This window comes from Lepidochelys kempii, chromosome 9, assembly GCF_965140265.1.
Source record: "Lepidochelys kempii isolate rLepKem1 chromosome 9, rLepKem1.hap2, whole genome shotgun sequence".
In the NCBI taxonomy this organism is placed as follows: domain Eukaryota; kingdom Metazoa; phylum Chordata; order Testudines; family Cheloniidae; genus Lepidochelys; species Lepidochelys kempii.
Window position 1 is genome coordinate 98,264,369 of NC_133264.1, and position 17,858 is coordinate 98,282,226.

The following is a 17,858-nucleotide window of genomic DNA, read 5'->3' on the forward strand; positions in this document are numbered from 1 at the left end:
CCGGATCGGGGCGGGGGGCGGCATGAGGAGCCGCTGCGGCCGCCCCCAGTGAATGGGCCCCGCGGCGGAGCAGGAGCAGCCGGAGCCGCCGCGATGGCTCAAGAGAAAATGGAGCTGGACCTGGAGCTGCCGGCGGGGAGCGCGCCGGCCCCGAGCGACGGGGGGAGCTTGAGGAGATCGAACAGCGCCCCCCTCATCCACGGGCTGAGGTGAGCGAGACCCGGGCCCGCCCCTCCCCCCCCTTCCCTCATCCACGGGCTGAGGTGAGCGAGACCCGGGCCCGCCCCTCCCCCCTCCCCCCTCCCCCCTCATCCCCGGGCCCGCCCCTCCCCCCTCATCCCCGGGCTCGCCCTCCCCCCCCCCTTCCCTCATCCCCGGGCTGAGGTGAGCGAGACCCGGGCCCGCCCCTCCCCCCTCATCCCCGGGCCCGCCCCTCCCCCCCCCCTTCCCTCATCCCCGGGCTGAGGTGAGCGAGACCCGGGCCCGCCCCTCCCCCCTCATCCCCGGGCCCGCCCCTCCCCCCCCTTCCCTCATCCACGGGCTGAGGTGAGCGAGACCCGGGCCCGCCCCTCCCCCCCCAACCCCGGGCCCGCCCCTCCCCCCCATTCCCTCATCCCCGGGCTGAGGTGAGCGAGACCCGGGCCCGCCCCTCCCCCCCCCCATTGCAAGGGCACTGGAACAATTCCTGCAGTGGCCGTGCTGAGAGCCATTGAAGCAAACTGTGTATATGATGGAAACGACTTCAACCCTGGGAGTGCGGTAGCCGCCAGCCCCCCCCCCCCCCCGTGGTCCATAGGCTCGGGTTGAGGGACTTGGGTCTGGGGTGTGCCCGTTCCTGGGCTCAGAGGGGATGGGGGCCCGGCTGTGGCATCCTCCTGCCATCCTGGGGCTCCTCTTCCCCATGTCTGAGAGGAAGCTGTGGGTTTTGATGGTTGCTGCCCTGCTGTTAGACGTAGAAGATCCATCCCCTTACCTATCAACCCTTCTTTCCCCATAGAATCATAGGTTGAAAGGGACCTCAGGAGGTCATCTGATGCTTATCCAACTGATCCCTATTCCATCTTTGGTACCGTCTCCAGCTGGGAGAATGCCCACAAGGGGCTGCTCCCCAACCATGGTGCAGTGCATTGTGCAATCAGGAGTTCCATAATCCATTGGGCTGGCCCTGAAATGGGTCTATTATACAGCCTTTTTGTCAGGTGCACGAAGTCTTTGAGCAAGCAAGACAGGCACTCCCCTTCCATCCAGTCCGTAGTTGCTTCACTTCCTGTTGATGTTTATGGACAACTAATTCCATATAATTCTGCAGGTTCTCCATGTAGGTTAGGCTCAGTTTAACTGTCACCTCTTCAAATCTTTTGTGGTTCTTTGCAATGCTAGAATTGTGTTAATGGTATAAACCCTAGTTGGGGGAAGCAAGAGTGTGGATGCCAGTCTACTGTCTGCTTGCTAATCTCAGTCCAAGGGACTAGTCTGCTGAATACCACACACTAATTAGAACTGTGCAACCAAACCTTTTCTGAAGATCATATTTGTAGCTGGTTTTAAAACAAATTTTTTTTAGACTTAAGGAATATGGCTGTCTACAAAAGGCCCCTGAGCAATCTGTCAAAAAACACTAGCATTTCAGATACTGAAAAGTAGAATGAGACCATTAATTTCACTCAGCTAGAGAGAAACTTGAGTCAAAAGCTCTTCAAAAAACAACACTGAGTCTGGTGGCACCTTAAAGACTAACAGGTTTTTTTGAGCATAAGTGGCGGCTTTTTTTAACCTACAAAAGCTTATGCCCAAATAAATCTCAATCTTTAAGGTGCCACCGGACTCCTTGTTTTTGTGGATACAGACTAACACTGCTACTCCCTGATACTTAGCTAGTCAAAGGTGACAAGCTAGTATCCTCCATGCCCTTACCTTCTCTAGTTTTTTGAAATAATATGCCAAATAGAATGGGAACATGTCAGTATCTTGAAAAATGTAATACAAAAAGATTGTATAACTGATGTGTGCCTTAAATTAAAGTAACTATTGTAATCTCTTTCAGTGATAATTCACAGGTTTTTCAGCCTTATGTGTTGCGAACCCGCAGGAACAGTACAACAGTTATGAACCGTCATAGCATGGTAAGTAATCTTAAACGCAGTGTTCACACCTCAACAGTGTGTAATTGAGTGAGGGGAAATAAAAAGTTTAAACTTCATTTAAAGCTGTACTGAAATATTCTTACAGACCTCTTGGCTGCAAAATGGATTTCTTTAAATTACTTGAAAATTTCCTCTGAAAAATCAAGAAATTTTGTAGATATAAGCAGGATACTCCACAAAGCATATTACTGATTACTACCCTGCCTTTTTGTTTTGGTTAACATTGCCCATAGTTGGGATACCATAGCAGAGTGGAATCCAGCATCTCTTCTGGTCTCAAAGCTCAATGCATGGAATTTGCCTGTGGGAAAGAGTAATTGCAGTCTCATTTTAAAATAACCCTGCACAGTTGAACTGTCTAAAAAAAAAAAACACCACAAACCTTCTACTTACTTGACTCTCTGATAGGGTGATGAGAGCTGGAGGTGGACAGCAGGCTTCACAGCAACAGATTAAGAGAAGTTAATTTTAGAATAATTCATATGCTGAATGTTACTCTACTCCTTACTGTTTAGAGTTTTCAGCATACAGTCCTGTGATTATTTCACTTTAAGATGTTTGACTCTTTAAATGTTTCCTCATCAGTTGTTAACTTGGACAAATCATGGGAAATAGCATTACTGTTTTTCAGCTAAAATCATTTTATTCCTATCTTTATAGGAAGTAAAGAGTAGGTCTTGGCTCTTTAAAGAGGTTATGGGACTTGAAAGGTCCTAAAATCAATAAAATATCTATTGCCTCTGTCTTACATAGCAAAAGAATAACAGAATTCTGGGTCTAAACTTTTTGTTATGGAGCTGTCACTTCACTGTCTTCCCCATGCCTAATGTTGTTGTTAGTTATAGTAAACGCTTATTTTATGGTAGTGCCCAAAGCCCTAAATTAGATCTATGTGCTGTACAGACCTAGCTATGAGACAATCTTTGCCCCAAAGGGGTTAAGTTTATTGCAAAGGGCTATTTCCAATATTTAAATTCCCTACAACTTTTCCTGCTGGCACTTCTGAAAATTTGTGATACCATTATAGCTTATCTGAGAGAAATTGTTTAAGGTATGTGAATAATATCTTACCACTTAAGTACAAAGTTAGATTTTTGTAATGTTCTAACTAAATGGCTCTCAACCTTTTCAGACTACTATACCCTTTTCAACCTTTTCAGACTGCTATACCCTTGTCTTGCATGCTCCCAAGTTTCACCTCACCTAGACTTCTTGCTTACAAAATCATACATAAAAATATAAACGTCACACCACCCTATTACTGAAAAATTGCTTTTTCATTTTTACCATATTATAGAATAAATAATTTTGGAATATAAATATTGTACTTATATTTCAGTGTATATAGTACATATAGTACATAGAGCCATATAAACAAGTCATTGTCTGTTTGAAACTTTAGTTTGTACTAACTTGGCTAGTTCTTTCTATGTAACCTGTTGTAAAACTAGGCAACTACCTAGATGAGTTGATGTACCCCCTGAAAGACATCTGCGTACCCCCAGGGATATACGTACCCCTGGTTGAGAACCACTGTTCTAACTCATGCTCACATTCTTATTCCAGTACCCTACCTTAATTGTTTATTATTGCTACTACATTTGAGGGCAATAGCCAGTGGCTTCCTACAGTTCTGAGAACTGTGCCATCCACTGATTAATGGAATGAACTTCGTAAGAAGAGAGCACTAGCTATACTAAGGTCAACTATCATCTTACTACAATGTGGTCTGAGTTCTGAGCACTTATTGACACCTGGTTATCTTAATTCTAATTTAAAGAGAACATAGGTAACTGAGAATAAGTTGTATGCAGACTACTGATTTATGATTGAGAAGTGGATGTTTACTCTTTTCTAGTTGCTGTCATCATCTCCCATTCGAATTCCTAGCAGCAGACTTCATCAAATCAGAAGGGTAAATTGCATTATTCTACTCCACATGTGATATTTTATCAAAATATTTCACTCTCCTTCTCTTCGTGAAGTATTTGATATGGAAATGATACTGCTGGCATTTCTTCTCCATTAAATCATTTAGCTCTGTTTCATCCCCTAACCTAGAGTGTTAGTCTCTAAGTTGCCACTAGTACTCCTTTTCTTTTTGCGAATACAGACTAACACGGCTGCTACTCTGAAGTCTGGAGTGGTGTCCTCATAGGGCTTGTTCTTTCTTCATATTGAAGTGCTTCAGCACTTTCAAAGCTACTATTATGATCTACGTATTGGGCTCTGGGATGAACAGGGAGACATGGTGAGTTGGGACGGATGACAGGCCTTTCCTTCTGGAGTGTTACTCTGGCTTGTTTAAATTCTAAAGGCAGATGACTGAACTAGGAAGAGTTCATTCAGCTTTGAGTACCATGATGAACTAAATATTATGAAAGCTTATAGCACTTATCTCCTGCAGGAGGAAGGAGTGGATTTAATGAACAGAGAAACAGCACATGAAAGGTGAGTGTGACTGAAAAATAAGAAAGTATCCAGACTCTTCATCTTTGTAGCCACTGATGGGATTTTTTGTGTTTTTTAGGGAAGTGCAAACAGCAATGCAGATAAGCCAGTCATGGGAGGAAAGCTTGAGCCTGGTAATCTCTTTACAGATGTTTAAATTTTTAATTCTACTTCTACGCTTAACCATTGGCTTTAAGGAAAAAGTGGAAATGACTTTGGAAATAATTTTAGAAAACATAAGTTTGGTGTTCAAGTTGTTCCACTGATTTGGCCATTGAAATGTTGTGGCTTGGGTTCTAAAGATATGTACTATATCAGCGTAAGGGCAACATTTTGTATTTACAGAGTGACAATGACTTGGACAAGTCCGAGAAATCTTCCTCTCCAAAGAGAATAGACTTCACCCCAGTTTCCCCAGCACCTTCACCCACCCGAGGAATAGGGAAGGTAGGATAAATGAAAAACAAGGAAGAAAACACAAATTTCAGATTAAGATGAACTGCAAAGGATTTTTTTTTAAACTCCCAAAATAATTTACTCTTTTTAAAGAAGAAAGTCTAACACCATTGTTAAATCTAACTACTGTTGACTTTTCTCAATATCTAAAACTTACTACCTAACCCTGCAAAATCTGACCTGCTGACTTCCTGGTTCCTTCACCACGTTGAGTGACTTCAGCAGCTGCATTTTGTGTGCTTTAGGGAGGGGAGATGCTAGGGAGGCGGCTGTGGTAATCAAATTGAAAGATGAAGGCCTGGATGAGATTTTAAGCTGCCTAAAAAGAAAGAAAAGGATGGATCTTAGAAATACTATGGAGGAAGCAGCAAGATTTGGATACAAGCTGTGTATGTGTGGAGGAAGAGAGGGAGGAGTGCAAGACCCCAGTGAACAGGTCTGAGTGCTGGGAAAGATGGTGTCAGCAGTGATAGCTTGGGGTCATTGGAGCCTTTTTGGGAGGAAAGATTAGGAGTTCAGCTGTGGCCATGTTAAATTTACAAGGATGGCCCTTTCCCTTTATTCTGTGTTGCTCCTGGGTCTCTTCACTGCAAACCCGGGAAGGGTGCAGTGGAGACAAAGACCCTCCCCCAGCACCACTTCTTCTCCCTCTCTTACCAAGCTTCCAGTAGGTGGTTGTTGGCCTTGTTACTTTCACTGGGGATTTTGGTTGGGGTGGGAAAAATATTGATGATTTAAAAGCAAGTTGCAGAAGTATTTTATTGTTTAATTCTTTTCCCAGCAATGTTTTTCACCATCCTTACAAATGTTTGTGAGTAGTAATGGATTACCTCCAAGTCCTATTCCTAGTCCAACAAGGCGATTCTCAAAGTAAGTCAATTTGTCTCAGTAACAAATGCATACTGACTTAGTTTCAATAATAATCTGGCAGTTTAAGACAGTTCAGTATTAAAATTCAGGCCTGGAAATTGATTTGAAGCAATTTTCATTTGTAATCTCAACTGGAATCCATTAATAGAGTGACTTCTGGATGGTTCTAGTTTTGTCCTGCTTTAAAAGGTGGCTGAAGTTTCCTTTAAAAATGACCTGCTGACAAAATATTGAAAGCTTTTTTTCTTTTTAAACTGCCCTGATGTTGAAATTAGAGACCCCACCATTGCCCCACATCCCCCAAAATTTTGAATGTTCAACTTTGCAAGAGGAAGTTGAATGCTAGCATTCTTTGAATTCTTTAAATTTAGATTAGACTGGGTCCTTCATAGAGAATCTCCTAATGCTTATGAGGCAAACTTTTTAAATCCCTCAGATGTATACAAGCAGTATACCTAACTTACAAATGGATAAAATGAGACTGACATTCCACAAGTAAAGAGAAATTAAATGATCTACCAAAGATCATATGGTAGATATCCTTGTTAGGGGGCTTATTCCTTCACCCACTTCCTTCCCTGGTCCTTCTTGCATGAACAGAGAGCAACTATACCCGAAGTCCAAAGGTGCAAACAATTCAATGTTTATTGGGGTGAACTTCCAGCAAGCATGATTCCAGTTTCCTTCCTTAGTGTCCCCCTTCCCAGCTCTGACACCACAGAGCCTTACACCTGTGTTCTTGTTCCCATTCCTGCCCTTAGCCAAACATGATTCCAATTTCCGCACCCCCATTCCTTGTTCCCATTTCTGCCCTCCCCATACCCACCCCCTCACTTCCTGATTTACTATATAGTCTGCAGTCAAACTTGAGTTTTGCTTTGCTATACCTTAACCAATCATTTTCCTGAAATTTAACTAACCAATCTGAACATATTGTAACATGATTATTTAATCAATTATATCCCACCACCTTAGTTTACACCCAGCAAAATTAATTATACAGCAGACAAACAATCACAGAACCAGACTTTATACAGACAAACAATGGCAAAGTGGGAACTATAATGACAAAAAATACAGAAGTGAGGATTTCACATCCCAGCTATTGATAAGTGAGTTCTTGCCAGACAGGATGCTATCAAACTAAGTTTCCTTTTACATCTTCTAGGCACTTCCCTTTCTCTGGAGGTGACAGGCATTATCAGGACAGGAGTATATTCCTAACAGCCCAATAGCACCTTATTTCAATGTGACTAGTTTGGAGTGTGAGGATGTGACCGGTCGCTTCCCAGCTTATGGCTGCCTCTGCTGCTTAGCCAAAGGCCTTAGCCTAAAAACAGGGCCTCAGACTGTCGCAGTAAGAGAAGGACCTTACACCGGCAGACAGTGATTTTGATTCTTTTATACCTCTATAACTAGCCAAGTGATAAAAATACACCTAAATTCTTAGAGTACAGGCCTTTACTGACAGGCCTGAATATCTATATCCTAACAATCCTTCTCTAACGAGACAACACCATTCAAAACCTAACTTTTCTGTTTAACTACAGTATCAGACTCCCAATTGCCTACGTATTTGAACTGTACAGAACTGTTTTAAAACAGGAATTCACTTTTTAAAATGTGGTTGTATATTGATGTAGTATTTAAAACATTTAGTTCAAGCTTAAACTTTTTAGAATTTATTGATACCAGTATTGGCTCTTTTAGCAGGAGGAGTCAGAGTCCAATCAACTGTATCAGGCCCAGTGTTCTTGGTCCCATTAAAAGGAAAGGTATGTTTAAATACTTCTGATATTGTAGAGATGATAGACTTTCTGCCTTTAAATCCTAATGCTAAGCTAAGCAGTAGCCTTTCCTCAAAATATAGTGCGTGCTCCTCCATGATGTATTGGAATTTGCCAATCCAAACTTCCAGCTGTAAAATAAAACAAAAGGGCTTGCCTAAAATACTATAAATCTGACTTCTACTAAACTTTACAATTACTTTTAAAATAGTCACTTGTATTTACTATTTAAAACTTGGAATGTTTTTCACCTTTGACTATTAGTAAACATGGGCTGGAAACTGGAAAGATTGACTTGCTAAAAATCAGATGTACATAAAAATCTATGCTAGATGGGCAATCATTTTTAGCTGCAGGAAGCTGTAAATTAAGACTCATTCTAAGATAAATATGCTTCACCTTTAAAGTTTTTTTAGATTCTCTGGCAAGGTGGATCAAAACATAGTTTAAAAAACATCAAAATTGGATTTTGATTTAAATTAAATAAAGGTTTGTCTTTAAAGTAAACCTATTTAAAATTAAACTTGAAATTGACAACCCTATGTTTTACTAGGCTACTTTATACGCTAATGTCATTTAAACTAAATACAAAAATTATTAAGCAGTACATGTTTGCTGCCACGTTTTAAAGACAGTTATACCACTGAACTGGTGGAAGTCAGTTTAAGCACCTGGAGCCAGAGTCTAAATATTTAAACTAGGTTTGGACTCGCTCTTCTGAGGGTATAGAGAAAATATTTTCTTTTCAGTTTATGCATCCAGTTCAGTTATTACTTCATTCAAAGTTAAGAAACCCGTTGGGAGTTGAAAAAGCAGGAAAGCTTGTTTCTTTCACTCTATGAACAAAATATGTGAGAGCGCATTAGGTCTGCTAGTTCTAAAACCTTGAAGGACATGGTGACCAAAACCAATCAGTTCAATTCACTAACTAGAGATAATACTACCTTTGTTTTAATAAACCAGTTAGTGTTAAATACAAAACATGTTTTGATTTCTCTTATATAGCCAACATTTTAAGGTAGTTTTATTTTTTAAAATACTGTATTTATGCATTTAATTGAATTTGAATTTCTAGCCAAATAGATCTCGACACAAACCACAAGTAAAAAGTTAATCTGGTAAATAGAAATTTATGAATTATGCATTTTTAGCATAAAATGTAATCTGAATAAATAAATTCAGCTATATAATTGCTTAAATATAGAGTATCCTTCTGGTTAGCAAAAAAATTTAATATAAAAAGCTTTATTTAGTTGCATATCACCATGGTTCAATGGATACCAGCTAATGAGAACTGGCCTATCCTTAAGAAAATAACAAGTACAAATGCAAAACATAATTAAAATCAGTGATTTAAATCGAGGTTTCCGGCTTGAGTTTAAGGTTGAGGGTTGTAAATTCAATCCTTGAGGGGGCCATTTAGGGATCTGGGGCAAAAATTGGGGATTGGTCCTGCCTTGAGCAGGGGGTTGGACTAGATGACCTCCTGAGGTCCCTTCCAACCCTGATGTTCTATGATTAAAATTGGCGTCTGCCTTGTATTCTGGGATTACTATATTACTGTGGCTCCCTCTGTATTTAACCATTTTTGTTACGTTAGAAATATATCTGGCTTCCATAAATGATGTTCTGAAGGAAATAGATTGTATAGTGGTACATTTCAAAAGTTTATTCTAATTATGGAAGTATTCCCTTTTATATGTTTACTGAATATCTTTGAAATTTTATACCCAGTGTTTGTTTTATACTATGAAAGTTCAAAAGATGGATATTTTGAGAATTAGAGGGATGGAAGTAGCATAGAGTACATGATAGTGTTTTTCCTTTGAAAAATCTGCTTTTCTTAACAAGAAATGTGGTGGTGGTATGGTGTTTGAAGTAAAATTTATATAAATTCTCCATATTATTATTATTTGGCACTACATTAAACTGAGGGATTTAAAAAAAAACTATTTACCAATGCTTATGCGGCAAGTACTTCTCCACCTACCCCATCCAGTTCTGTTGATCTTTCCTTACTCAACCACACTAGTGACATCTCCTTTTATTCTCCCTAAGTGTGTATTTATGAAATTGTGAAGTTGGTTGTTTGCTTTAAAAAAAAAAGTGGCAAAATAAATTGACCTACTTCCAATCTGTCAAATCTGGTCTAATTTATTTCAAATTTGATTTTAAAAAAACCCTGCCTTTACTGCAGATGCCACTTACTTAGTTTTGAGGGGATTCCTTTGTGGATTTTAGAAAGGGCGTATGCAAAAAAAAATCAGATTTCTAATAGAAACTGAGTTGCAATATTAAATGTGAAGCAGCTTTTAGCACCCATAGTGAAACTCACTGAATGTAAGATGCCAAAGTACATTAAAGTGCACCACTTAAAGCAAAAGCACAGTACAAGTAAAGTCCAAACTAGAGCCTGCTTTCCCATTCCCCACTCCACTTTGGTGCTTTTTGGAGCAGTTCTCACAGATGAAGAGCAAACTCATTTCTACTTTTACTGGAAACACAAACCAGTTTTAATTATGCATAAGGCTATGATTTGGTCGCCAAAGTCATGGGAATCCGAGACTTCCAGTGACCTCCGTGACTTCAGCCTGCAGTGGTTGGGAGCTGCAGGGTCCCCCGCAAGGGCAGGGAGCTGTTGGGTACCCTTGTGGCCTCTGGCAGCTGCCACAGAGGACCCTAGCCACCACCCAGCTACCCCACTTTAGGCGGTGTGGGGACCTGCAGATGCAGATCCCCATTTTGTCACAGATATTTAGTAAAAGTCAGGGATGGGTCATGGGTGCAAAAAAAAAAAAAAAAAAATCACAAAAGCCATGACCCGTCCCTGACTCTTACTAAAATATCCGAGACAAAATCTTAGCCTTAATTATGAATAGTCCTTAATCATAAATGTCACTAAGTACACCTAATTCCTTCATATCCTCCTGAAATACATAATTCTGGTTGCTTTAATTTTAAACTCTTGAATTGCTTAGCGGTCCTTAGTCTGCATTTATTACATGGTAACATGTATAGTCATAGCCATAAACTGAAACAATCCCTAATAGGAAAGTCTCGGCATATCAAAGTGTTATATTGTACAACTGTGAAATGCTAGCTGTTAAAATATCTTCTAGTGGTAAAAATGATGCATGTTACTATGCAGCCTTCCAGTAGAATTTCACATTTCTTGAAAGAGTTGTCTGACCTTTTTCTTCTCAGTTTGTGTGAGGATCCAGAGTATTTTACATCTATGTTCTTTAGCTTCAGTCTGTGTGATGGAAGCCATCATTATTTCATCAAAGGAGAATGAACATATTCCTTGCATGCTACAGAAAATGAGTTTTCAGGGCTGCCAGTCTTGGAGTAAAGGCTGAGTGGTAGTGTATTTCTCCTACATTATGTACACAAAGTTAATTTATAGTATGTTTTTAATGTGAAACCTTTCAGTTAGTTCCCCAAGTTGACACTAGAACTGCTATAAGTTAACTGGAAGCTGAAAAAGTAGTGCCCAAATTTCAAATACACTTTTGCTGGTAGACTGTGAATTAAACTACATCTGAAAACTCTCATGAACCTGGCAATAAAAACGAAACTGAAAAATACTAAAGTATCAGATAACTGAACTTTATATAAGAAACTGATAAATGAACTGGGTATCGTCCCACAATATAAGACAGTGGTGGGCAACCTGCAGCCCGTCAGGATAACCTGCGCTGTTTCCTGCAGCTCCCATTGGCTGGGAACAGCGAACTGCAGCCATTGGGAGCTGCAGGCAGCTGTGTAAATGTAAAAGAAGGTCTGACAGCCTGCCAGTGGATTACCCTGATGGGCCATAGGTTGCCCACCACTGGTATAATATACTAAACATATGGGACCCAATTCTGCCTTTCACATTACAATCCCAAAGAAGTCCATAGGTTTACATGGGGGGGTGAGGAAGTAATCTGTCTCACAAAGAGGAAGCAGAAGTGATTAGATGTTGTGCCTAATGTTTTTTGTGTAAGGCTTTGTGAGTGTGCTTTCATGTTTGTCAATATTGGCATGAATATCCAAAAGGGCATCTTTGGGTCCATTCTTGACCCATGCTGTTTAAATTTCTCAAAGTTACTGATATTGTGACAATACAATTTTTTTTTAGTGAACAAAATGGGAGTGATTGCCTGCTCTTAGATATTAAGAGAACGATATGCGGATGGCCAGAAAATGGTCCATATAGCAGCCCAGTTTTAAACAAGTTATTCAGCTGGCTGTAAAAATGAGTCCTTTTAAAACCACTTACATTTGACATTTATATTGCTTTTAAAAACATATGTTTAAAGCATATACAAGCTATATAATTCTAAATATATAACAATTTAAGCTTAACATCTCTGAGAAATAACCTTTTAAAATAGAGTATGAGACACTGCACAAGACGCAAACTGCTATTCAGCATTTCAACAAACACTGCAGAGTGCTCACTTCTGGGTTGGAACCAGGCACCTATTTAATAGCACAGAGCAACACTACACATTACTTCAGGACAGGGAATGAAGAATACAGTATGCAAATGAAACTGCAAAAGGAGTTGATATAGGCAGAATGAAATCAGGGTTTGAATTTGGCAAGACACTGGGTCTAGATCCCAACTCCTATGAAAAGTGCTGTGAGATCTTAGAGTGACCAGAACCTTTGTTTTACTGCACTTTCGGTAGCATCATGTCCCTTAGACAATGTTGAAGCATTAGTTCAGTACATACTCAAAGGTTGGACTGAATAATCAAATCACTTCCTATAGCTTTAGGGGTGTTAGGGCTCTTACCAAGCTTAATTAGAGATCTGACCAGATCACAGTGCAAGATGTTATGCATGTAATTACTTACTATATGGGACACCCAAAATAGTCTTGGATAGAAAGAACTTTGAAGTTACTCTGCTGAGATATTTCACAGAACCAAACAAGTTTGACTGTTAATTACTTTTCTCAGGTGAAATGGAAACTGAAAGTCAGCCAAAGAGACTTTTCCAAGGAACTACCAACATGCTTTCTCCTGATGTTACACATCTGACAGATTTCAGTTCATGGTAAAATATTGTATTATAAACACTGAAACACCAAAGCAGAGGTCCTTTAGATATCTTCAGCACCTTGGTTTTTCAGAGAAGTTTTAACTTGTGCTAAATAATTTGCATTTGCAGACTAGTAGAAACTATACTTGGCATTTCATCACAGCAATAATAAAGCTTCCCCAACTCTCTGGAATTAAAGTTTTCTTGCTTGCTGTTTGGCTGATTTGATGAGCTGCCCATAAGTGGTTCACTCTTCTTGGTCACATCTGAACATCTCACAAGAACCCCTTTTTGATACCTGGAATAGGCAGGGAATCCTTGCTGCTCACAGGTCAGATGCTTCATAGTAAATGAAATTATTGTGTGGTGTCCTTACTTTCCCTCAAAGCAGAAATCACTCACTATTGACTATAATTTGCTGTCTGCAGCACCTGCTAGGTGCCCTTCTGTTTCAGAATGGTATAGTGAGCAGAATGATATATTTGGAATTATAGTATCACATATCTCCTGTGCATTCCCATAGGCTAATAGTTGATATGAAGCTAAATTCTTATGATATTCCACAGTTAAGATTATATTGATGTGTCACTCACATCTTAATTTGATGCATCTCTGTCTGTTTCGTAGAAACAGGAAGGTGACTTGTCTGGCTTGAATCTTGTCTCTTTCCAAGGAGACACATCAGATAGATTAAGTGGTTCTAAAATAACAAACTTCTTCCTGAGTTTTGTAGAATTGGAAAGCCACCTACAATCAGTGAGAATTGTCATTTTTTCAACTCTTATGAAGTTCCAGTTTGCAAATAAAAATCTGGAATCATGATAGCCTTTAAAATCCAAGTGTGAGAGAATTTTCTTAAGGAAAAAAAACTATTTTGCAAGATCCTGCTTTGAAAGAATTTATTTGAGAGCAAACTGGCTAATCAGTGGCATCAGAATAGCTATGTCATTGGAATCTTCATCAGAAAAAAAAATTCCTTCTTTCCCTTGTAATTGTTAAAGGCACTACTTCTGTTAACTGACTTTTCTATTCTACAGCTGGCTGAAGTTTGTATCAATTTATAATGCATGTTTTTAAAAAAAAAATTCTGCTCCTCTTTCCCTTAAGGAGCATGAATGTATCCATAACATGCTAGAGCAAAATAAGGAGTCTTCAGGGCTGCCAGTCTTGCAGTAAAGGTTGAGTGGTAGTATGTCTCTCCTACATTTTTTTTTTTTAATTTTTTTTCCAAGTGCATTAACTTGGTATGCCAATTCATAGTTCACATGTTCTTAAGTAACCATTTTCCTGTGTCTCCAGTTTGTCTTCAGATATTCTCGATAGGAGTAGCAGCAGTATTGGTTCTTCCTCTGATTCACTGGCTAAAGGCAGCATTACCACAGAATCTCCAGTAACATGCTCAAACTCATGCTCTTCATTCATTTTGATGGATGATCTCTCACCTAAGTGACTTAATCTGTTCTGACTCAGTGTTTAGCTGTGCTGTACATTTGTACAGAGAAATGAAGAACTCCGATCCTTGAGAATCACTAACATGAGGATTAAAATACTAATGGAAAAATTAATGTAATCTTATTTCTTGACAACTCTTCCCAGTGGTTTTGATTTAGCCTTAATGGACACTTTAGACCATATTAATGTCTGGTTTTGATTATTTTACAAACAAGATGTCTGTTCAGTTTATACTAACTCTTCTTTGTTTTAAAGAAAAAACCTTTTGATTCCTGAACAGATATCTTTTTACAATATTAGTGTTATTTCTACGACAATACTGGGTACTGTTACTGCCATGGTCACCTTGTCTGGAGAAACAGGCGGTGGTTGCAGAGATGTTTGGAAATGCTCATTTATTCGTTGACAGATTCTTTTTAGTAAATTAGATTTTGCTAGATTTTTATTTCATAAACACAATTTCTGGTTGGGGTAAATATCTAATTTCTCCCACTAACCCAAAGTAAAATTATTCCGCCAACTCTGTAGCTGGGAAGAAATGCTTGGCTGTCTGTAGTGCTACTGGTAATTGCTTCATTGCAGTTGAACACTATGGTTCTAGAAGTTGTTTGTGTTTAAAACAAAATGCAGACCCTTCTAGGGTGACTAGCATATTTATCAATAGGGGAAATACAAATACCCTGTGAAACATGGTTAACATAACTGCATAGTTCTCTCCCCACCCCCTTCATCCAGTAGATTCTATGGAATATGGTAAATATTCATAGTTATTTGGCCAACGAGAAATAATCCCTGCTTTGATCTAAAATGTATGGTGCAAGTAACTAAGTTACTTAAACTACTGAGTAAAGAAGAATGTGTACGGCGCCATCAATGTCTCCTGTGGCATTGAGGCCATAGGTATTTTTGTGCCTTAGGGGACATTGTTAAAATTAAGGAATGTAAAACTGGTGGGTGGGCAAAGGATGTTGTTTGTAGAGTGCTTACCAGATGCTGTCTTCAGTGCTGCTTTCTCTTAGTGCTTGCTGTTTTTCAAGGTGTTTCTTCTATTGGGAGGTGCTATGGAGAATCCCAATTATTTTGTAAGATAGCAGTGTGTGTGTTCCTGTCACAGCTGCTGTATAGCTTTATGCCTTTGTCTGCCTTACAGAGGGCAGGCCACTAAATTAACTTTAATTTCTAGGAAAAGGCTTTAAGGTTGGATTGGATACTAGCTCTGCATATCATTTAAGGAGTTACATTTGAGTAGTAGTCTTGATACAATACCTTGGTCAGTCTGAGGTAATACAGTAGTATACTTTTTAAGAAGACCTTACTGGGCTAAAGTAAATCCATTTGTAATCTACTGTTATTTATTATTTATAAACTATGTAAAAAAAGTCTGTGGTGGTGAATTATAGTATTTTTTTATGATTGAATAAGGTTTTTTATGTTCAGTAACAATTGCTAGTTGGTTTCTATTTAATATGCAACATTGTCTGCCAGAATCTTAAGCTTCCAGTTTGAATGTTTGTAAGGTAACACAAATGCTTTTGTCATCTAAAAGTACAACTTCTGATTTCTGAAAGAAAATAGCACTGAATGTAAAGTAAGTGTGCTTTAAAGATGAGCACAGTCTCTGGCAATACTGTCTGGCTAAGAATGGGGAGGGAGCACCATATTTTTTCCACGCTAAAGATGTTTAGTTTCCAATAGCCCTGTCCTACCTAGCATTTTACTTTTCAAGTGTTTGTTTTAAATTGTACTAAGTACCATAAATGGCCAATCGAGGCACTTATCTGTATTATCACTTCACTTGTGGAGCACTAGTTTCCCTGCCTCAAATAAATGTGCATATTGTAAAATATTGTCCAGTGGTGCCATTTTTAAATGAGCTCTGCAGTATTCCATGTTTGTGTATGCACAGTGCTATTTCTTGCATTTTGGCTGTATCTTGGATTGCTTTAACTTAATGAATTTTTATCCATGTTAATACTTTGCAAGGCTGTTCTGATATTTTGCAAAGTATTGATCAATGGTCTCTGAAAGTACAACGTATCATTGCCCCAATTTCATTATACCATGCGTTTATTGGTACTATGACTTAGAAATCTGCACAAGGGGGGTAGCAAAACAATAAAGCTTCTGCATGCTTTCTTATAGCTGAGAACACAGCTATTGCTTTTGGGGTCGGGGGGGGGAAGCTGACTAATCTATCTGTACAAGTGATTGTATTCAAGATTTCTGTTTTTGTTAGTAGTGGGGAGTCATAAAATGCTGGCCTTTGTAGAATGTAATCTTCATAAAACAAATGCACAACTATTCCATTTTGTTACAGCATTTTTTTAAAAATGGTCTGGCTGCTCTCCACTCTTTGGAGGTCTCTACTGCTCACTAAAACTGTGTTAAGATACTGTCTGCTTGTTCGATGATGAATGTTATCTTGTGGTCCTGACAGGCCTAGTCTCAGATACTCGATTTTGTTTCACACAACTAGCTATATGTAAAACCACTTCCTTTTAAAACTAGACATGTCAATCTTCCTTTGAAATACACTTTAGAATAAATTGCATCTGAGCAACCAGCATATACACATCCAGTTATGAACCAATTTTGAATCATATGTACTCTAAAGCTATTAAGGAAAAGACACCCCAAACTGTTAACCCAGCCCCAACTATAGAAATCCAAAAGGTGTATGGAAAACAAATATAGTGTATTACTTATGCAGAGTACCTTATTTTCTGTATTCTCATCCATACTTCTCAGAATGGTCAGGGTTAGCTGTAATAGTTGAAAGAAAGTCCACTAATCAAAATACCTGAAAATGTCAAGGTAGGTCTGATTTAAGCAGCCTTCTGGATACTCTATCTCAGAACATATAGTTATACACAGGCCAATCCGGATGTGGCTGGTTGGTGGTTATTCTTAACTGGATGCTGCCCTAAGAACTATCAAGTGGACTAAGCCCCACTCTAAGAAGTGGATCATCTTTATTCTGTTACCCCTTTTCTGATTTGGTGACTTGTGTGTAGATACCTCACCTCACTGTTTCTCATGCTAATACTGATTTTAAATGTGGGATCATGGATGAAAGCCTGTGCTTAAATGTCTTTTTCTGTCTGCATTCTGTATGTTTAAACAAGCTTCCCTACACTATTTGTATGTAAGATAGTTGGATGTGAAAATGTCAATAGTTGGTGGTACAGACTTCACTGGGGAAATCTAGTCTTACCATGCATAAGACAAATGAATCCTCCTGCTGAGTGGTGTAGAAACACTGAAGGGAGAAGTTGGTCACTGACTAAACTGAAATGTGTTTGTAAGCACTAACCAGCATATTTCACATTTAAATATTTTTCAGAAAGTCTAAGGTCTCAGTCCCCCAGTGAGAGCTGTGGGCAGACTCCTTTGCCCTCAGAGCCTTAATTAAGTGTATGGGGCTCTGTGTAGGCTTATTTGAGCAAATCTCACTGCAGGATTGGGACACAAGATTTTTTTGTTGTCTGTAGATAAGATGGAATCATCTGCTTCATGTTCACTAGTTTGCAGATGCAAATTGTGAACATTCTTGTAGAGCCAAACACCAATCCATTTATCATGCAAAGGCAGAGATGAGGGATCCTCTTTTCCCTGAAGGAATATCATCCACCTACACTCTTCCTGGCAACTCCATAAAGAAGTA

At 39.3% G+C, this 17,858-nt stretch overlaps 1 protein-coding gene and 2 non-coding genes across 6 annotated transcripts; all 3 read left to right on the forward strand.

Moving 5' to 3' along the window:
* The first annotated feature begins 4 nt into the window (after window positions 1–4).
* Window positions 5–16,038, forward strand: LOC140916753 (PABIR family member 2-like). 4 transcript variants are annotated; one of them, XM_073358492.1, is made up of 10 exons: window positions 5–209; window positions 2,045–2,123; window positions 4,003–4,059; window positions 4,552–4,595; window positions 4,675–4,729; window positions 4,941–5,042; window positions 5,833–5,921; window positions 7,632–7,696; window positions 12,661–12,757; window positions 14,042–16,038. In XM_073358492.1, the coding sequence occupies exons 1-10, from the start codon at window positions 94–96 to the stop codon at window positions 14,190–14,192; spliced, it is 855 nt and encodes a 284-aa protein (XP_073214593.1). In that variant the 5' UTR covers window positions 5–93; the 3' UTR covers window positions 14,193–16,038. The 4 variants fall into 4 exon arrangements, with proteins under 4 accessions (XP_073214593.1, XP_073214594.1, XP_073214595.1 ...); XM_073358493.1 differs by lacking the exon at window positions 14,042–16,038 and adding an exon at window positions 10,913–11,070 and having other exon boundaries at window positions 12,661–12,746; XM_073358495.1 differs by lacking the exon at window positions 5–209 and adding an exon at window positions 514–546.
* LOC140917829 (small nucleolar RNA U109) lies at window positions 10,962–11,092 on the forward strand. The gene has a single exon (XR_012161019.1). It is a non-coding gene; the product is annotated as a small nucleolar RNA U109 (small nucleolar RNA).
* Window positions 13,806–13,950, forward strand: LOC140917828 (small nucleolar RNA U109). The gene has a single exon (XR_012161018.1). It is a non-coding gene; the product is annotated as a small nucleolar RNA U109 (small nucleolar RNA).
* Window positions 16,039–17,858: the final 1,820 nt, after the last annotated feature.

Bases quoted from the DNA above. Each gene is read 5' to 3' on its own strand.
- LOC140916753 (XM_073358492.1), top strand. From the start codon at position 94: ATGGCTCAAGAGAAAATGGAGCTGGACCTGGAGCTGCCGGCGGGGAGC. The intron at 5,043-5,832 runs GTAGGATAAATG...TTCTTTTCCCAG, and splicing joins CCACCCGAGGAATAGGGAAG to CAATGTTTTTCACCATCCTT. The intron at 5,922-7,631 runs GTAAGTCAATTT...TGGCTCTTTTAG, and splicing joins CCAACAAGGCGATTCTCAAA to CAGGAGGAGTCAGAGTCCAA.